Source organism: Mytilus californianus, unplaced genomic scaffold (genome assembly GCF_021869535.1).
Source record: "Mytilus californianus isolate M0D057914Y unplaced genomic scaffold, xbMytCali1.0.p SCAF_1, whole genome shotgun sequence".
NCBI lineage: Eukaryota > Metazoa > Mollusca > Bivalvia > Mytilida > Mytilidae > Mytilus > Mytilus californianus.
The window spans coordinates 126,142,445-126,148,444 of record NW_026262581.1 but is presented as its reverse complement, the minus strand read 5'-3'; the positions used below and the strand labels follow the sequence as shown (position 1 = coordinate 126,148,444).

Here is a 6,000-nt window from a genome sequence, read left to right as displayed (position 1 = left end):
CCAAAGAATTTTTCACACTCCAAAAATAGTTAATTCAACTATTTACATATACTATATTACAAAGGTTAATGATAAGTTATTTGATAGTAGTTAAGGAACTATTTAAAAGCACTGGAAGATTAGCACATATTATCAAGTTAATCTCGTAAAACTTTTTTTAATCAAAATACAGGCTAACGCACCTGTAGGTTATAGGTAACATAGCTCAACGCTTCGACTAATCCTCTCTTAAAAATCATGACAGAAAGTTAACAAATCGCTGTCAGCGAAATAACCTCTCGTTACATTGTAAAGTTTACATCAGCAATTATTTAAAAAAAAAAGTACTAATAATACCATAGATTCATCCAATGAGTACAAAGTTTATATAAAAATAATTGGAAACGGTATATAAATATTCTATATATGAAGTTAAAACAGAAAAGAACAGAATACTTCCAAGTTAAAAAAGTTTATTTCAAAGACAAAAATGTTTACATTTTTAGTTATTTGCCTAACATTGTTCAATAATGTTTCACCTTCCTCTCAGTATGGTACAAATCGAAAGACCATTTACGGTTGGATTCGTGGAAAAGTGAGCTCGCGTGTTCCAGGATTGAAAGTTGAGGAATACTTAGGGGTGCCTTATGCATTGCCTCCTATTGGACACTTTCGTTTTAAGGTAAGAATTTTTGTTTTATACATTTTGGAAGCGTTTTGTTATGAACTAATGTGTGTAATGAAGCATCTTTTCATCAAAATTAGATCTGTATCCCGTGAACTTATCCATTTAAATCATTTTTTCCACTTTCTTCTTTTTCTATAATTTGATCAATCATGTCAGCACACTTAAAAGGAGTATATATCTAATAAAAAAGCATAATTTTCCCTTGTTTTTATTTCAGAGACCAAAGGAACCAGTCAGATGGTACCCTATTGTATTAAATACAACGAAACTGCCCCCTGCCTGCCCTACTGTTAATCTAGACTACATACAATTCCACAAACCAGGTTTCAAAAACCTCAACGAAGACTGCTTGTACATGAACATTTATAAACCTTTGGTATGTACAGTATAAAATAACGCACTAATAGAAGTTTTCAAATAGATTTCTTTTTTAATATCTAAAATTAAAAACGAAATAATACAAAAATCCCCCTAAAAAATCAGACTGTTAGCGCTTTCAACCTAGGACTTTATATGTATATATAAACAAAAATTTGGTATATTTAAATATTCCTTAATTTACTTAAACGTTTTACTTTGTCTTTAGAGCCAACGACGAAAGCTGCCAGTGTTATTTTTTATACACGGAGGCTCCAATGCTGATGGAATGGGTGCAATGTTTGACGGGGACATATTAGCGGCTCACGGACAAATAATTGTTGTGACATTTAATTACAGAGTTAGCGTGCTAGGTACGTACACGGTAATACTTTCATATGACAAGCTAGCGCGAAGAAAAGGACAATTTGTAAAAGCTAGTATTATAAAAGACTTATTAGAAAACGTTTAAAGAACTTTCACCTGTAAGCAAAACTTCAACCATTATAAGATAAATCTTAACCACTTAAGCAACCAAAACCATTAAGCTATAAGTAGAAGAAGGACCAACAAAACCATGTCTAAAGAAGGAAAAGGAAATAATCATCAGAAATCATAACTAAACATTGTCATGGTTTTCTTTCTTTATCTTTTTTAAAAACTCCATATTTGTTGTGTGAACAATTAATGTCACCTACGGTACGAATGAATACTGTTACCTTCCTCGGCAACACTATGTACGACACCATTACAACTACTATATAACATTACGAATGTCTAGAATAAAACTACTAGTTTTTAGGATTTTACGCCAATGAAAGTCTTGGCATAAAGGGAAACAATGGGCTGATGGATCAAGTGCTGGCAATGAAGTGGGTTCAGAGGAACATTAGATATTTTGGTGGAGATCCATTTAGAGTTACAATACATGGACACAGTTCAGGGGCAGCTGATGTTGGTGCACACTTAATTTCACCTCTGACTAAAGGTATTGTTATTTTCTTTCTTTATTCAATAAAATTCCTTCTATTTTCAGTAAAGTACTAGTATACACTTCATAATGAGTTTGATTAAAAAATGCTACAGTATTCTCGCTAGATGTGCTTGAAATAATTTCTGAAACATTTATTCAATTCTTGCAAGAATTCATTATAAAATAAGAAGATGTGCATGGTATGATTGCTAATGAGACAACTCTCCACCAGAGACCAAATGACGTAGAAGTTAAAAACTACAGGTCACCGTACGGCCTTCAACAATGAAAAAAAAACCATATCGAATAGTAAGCTATAAAAGGCCCCGACATGACAAACGTAAAACAATTCAAACGAGAAAACTAATGGCCTGATTTATGTACAAAACAATAAACGAAAAACAAATATGATATACAGCAACAAATGACAAACATTAGTCTACATAAAGAAAATATAAGACTGAACGAATTGAAATTTTGCAATAATGTAGACTTACAAAAATAAACTGACAAGTATGGCCTGTTCGAACAGTTGATTATGCATTGCAGCTGAACATTTTCATTCATTCCCCTCTTTTTTGCCAGGTTTGTTTAGAAATGCCATTATTCATAGTGGATCGCCACTTGCATACTGGTTTATGTCAAAATGTGTGAGGTCCGGTAACACGTTAGTCATTCCAAAAGAATGTAGACGAGGAACCAGTTTAGTCACAAGTGAGGCGCGTAAAGCAAAGATAAGAAAGTTAGTGGAAGGTTCTTCAACTACTGATTTCTTCTCACCGTATTTCCCTCGTCAGGTAAATGTATTAAAGAATCATTTTGGTATCCTGACAAACTAACCAAATTTTTGTTCAAAGTATATATAATTTTAATCGTGGTCTCAGTGATTGCCACAACATAATTTCATTTCAGTTAAAAGGTTTTGTGTCTAAAATTAGAAAGGAATTTATTCAATACAGAAGTTTTAAAAGTTTTGATCAAGAAAAATTCCTACATGAACTAAATTGTGTAAATTTTGATAATTTGCTGTCAGTTGATGATGTCAACGAAGCATATTAAATTTGCAATCTGAATTTGCTAACATAATTGACAAGCATATACCAATGAAAAAAGAAGGTCAATAGTACCACCTGCACTCTTTCTCTTAGAAGGGCAATTTACAAAAAAAAGAATGTACCATAACAGGTTTCTTCAAAACAAAAGTGATACACACTGGGAGTTGTACAAAAGACAAAGAAATATTGTTACAAAAATAAAAAAGAGCTCAATCAAAACATATTTTTATGAAAGAACTGTTGGTGGTCCAAAATCAACAACATTTTATTCCCCTATAAACCATTTTTATCTAATAAAAGCATGAAATCATACAATAACGTAATTTTATATGAAAATGATAAAATTCTCAGTGATCCTAAAAAGGTATCAGAAATTTTCAATAAATTTTTCATAAATGTAGCTAAAGATATAGGAGACAAAAAACATTAAAGTGGACAGAAATCACCCAAGTATAATAAAAATCGAAGAAAATAATACTGATTATAATGAATTGAATTTCAAACCTGTAACAGAAGAATAATATTAAAGCTGCTCAGGTATCCCCACTGTTTAAAAAGAATAACTCTCAAGATAAAGAAAATTATAGACCTGTAAGCATGTTACCTTGTATTTTCAAAATTTATGAAAGAGCTATATATGATCAATTAATGGAATTTTTTAATAAACATTTTCATCCTCTACTTTCGGCATTTATGTCAGGTTTTGGTTGCCAAACAGCACTTATTAAGATATCAGAAGACTGGAAAAAAGCTCTGGACGACAACAAATTTATTGCTGCAATTCTGATGGATCTATCTAAAGCATTTGATTGTTTACCGCACGATTTACTTTTACTAAAATTGGAAGCATATAGTTTGTCAAAAAATTCTCTACAATTATGACAAAGTTATTTAGAAAACAGAAAGCAACGTATTAAAATTGAAAGTTCTTACAGTGAATGGGATCGTATGTTTAAAGGTGTACCACAAGGGTCAATTCTTGGTCCAGTTCTTTTCAATGTCTTCATAAATGACATATTTCATTTTGTACAAAATACCACCATTTATAATTAAGCTGATGATAACACTGTATCATATAGTGATTATGATATAATAGATAAAGTTGATAAAAGTTTAGAAACTAATACTTATAGTTTAAATCTAATAAACTGGTTTTCGATAAATTTAATGAAGAGTATTCCAGACAAATTCCAGGCTATAGCCATTTGAAAAAAAAAGACCAAATCAACATAATTTGACATTCAATTTAAATGAAAACAAAATTTCTTGTGAAGAAGATGTTTAACTTCTTGGAATAACTATAGATTCGGACTCAAACCTTCTAAAACGAATGGGTAAATATTTAAACAGGCTAGGTATGTTAACAACATACTATTCATTCATTCTTTCGAATTTTAACTATTGTCCAGTAAGTTGGCACTACTGTAGCGAAAAAAAAATCTTTTAAAACGGAACGAGAGATCTTAGATTCATCTATGAAGATTATGATAGTTCATACGAAAAACTGCTAGAAAAGTAAAAATTACCTTCTTTAAAAATAAGAAAAAAAAAAACTATTGCAACAGAAACATTTAAAATAATTCACAAAAAAAGTCCAAGTTATCTTCATAATTTAATTGATATTAAAATTCAGAAGTATGATTTTAGATCACAGGAAATAGCAGTTTGCAATCATACCAAACACGAACCTTAAAACGAATGGATCCTGTTTTTGAAAGTGTTATTGATGGAGATTTCATTACTGATAGTCCCGACAAACTGTTTACATGTGGCCAGTTTCATGCTCATTCAGTTTTGATTTTAATGGCACGCGATGAAGGACTACAAGCCTATCCACCAAGTAAGAAGCATTATGTGAATATTGAGTAGATAAAAATCTGACGTAGTATCTATGATAAGTTTATTTAGATAGAAATATGACGGAGTAATCATATGTATGATGTTTCAACTCCGCTAACAAGTACTATAGAACTATTACGTATTATTGACGCGTAGGATATTGCATTGACGCTAGGTTAGATAGAACTATGACGGAGTATTGACGTGTCGGATGTTTCATTGACTCTAAATTAGATATAACTATGACGTAGTATTAACGTGTATGTTTCATTGACGATAAGACTTTACAAAGCTGTTGATGTGGTTCATGGATGGAATGATTATGGGTTCTAAGGTCAAGGTCACTATTACTAAAAATACCAAAAAAGGATAAATGGTTTCCGGATGGTATCTGGAGTTTCCCATCCTTGATAGGAAAAAAATTATACCGATGGAAGTTATAGAAAAGGGAAGAAGTATATTGTATTGGGGTCAAAGTTGAAGATCCCTGTTACTGAAATATACTTTAAAAAAAAATGTTTTTGGAATGGTAACCCACTATTTATTGTAACCAGGTTAAAAATTAGCAATAACAGTAGATGTTTATTTGTCCCTCCAAGCATACCAGTATTCTGAAATAAAAATGTTTTTTTCTCAATAAATGTGCAGGTCGAAAATCATCAGTTGCAAGTGTTGGCATTTTACTTGTTTATTTCAGGTATTAAACGTTATTATGATTATAAAACAATTGATCGTTTTATAGCTGAGAACAAGGACTTGTTTCCTGAAAGAAAACACTTTGAAGGTAATAAAAGTATAAATTGCGTTTCACTACGGAAGGAAACATAAAAGTTTTAATATATAAGCTGCAACTTTACCGGAACCCTTGATTTTAATAAGTTACTTTTAAGCAGCAACCCTCTATCAAAGAATTCATGTGATGAAACACAAGCTCTGTAATATCGTATCAACTGGGAGATATATACTTCATATGCCGGTTCTTCTGGAAATTTTGCTACACAGAAATGTAAAGTTCACAATTAGGAAACTGAAATCATCCATTTTTGTCGTAAAGTTTTGACCCTAATTGTCAATTGCTAGATGTAAATCAAGGTAGGAGGCATACTTAA

General features: G+C 31.3%; 1 protein-coding gene across 2 annotated transcripts in view; it reads left to right on the top strand.

Moving 5' to 3' along the window:
• The first annotated feature begins 429 nt into the window (after positions 1-429).
• Positions 430-6,000, top strand: part of LOC127733216 (cholinesterase 1-like) — a 42,847-nt gene continuing 37,276 nt past the window's right edge. For both annotated transcript variants that reach the window (XM_052242537.1, XM_052242536.1), the window contains exons 1-7: positions 430-661; positions 885-1,043; positions 1,254-1,398; positions 1,827-2,012; positions 2,583-2,794; positions 4,700-4,892; positions 5,589-5,675. In XM_052242537.1, the coding sequence (XP_052098497.1) occupies positions 470-661; positions 885-1,043; positions 1,254-1,398; positions 1,827-2,012; positions 2,583-2,794; positions 4,700-4,892; positions 5,589-5,675 (1,174 nt within the window). In that variant the 5' untranslated portion in view covers positions 430-469. The remainder of the gene's footprint in view (positions 662-884; positions 1,044-1,253; positions 1,399-1,826; positions 2,013-2,582; positions 2,795-4,699; positions 4,893-5,588; positions 5,676-6,000) is intronic.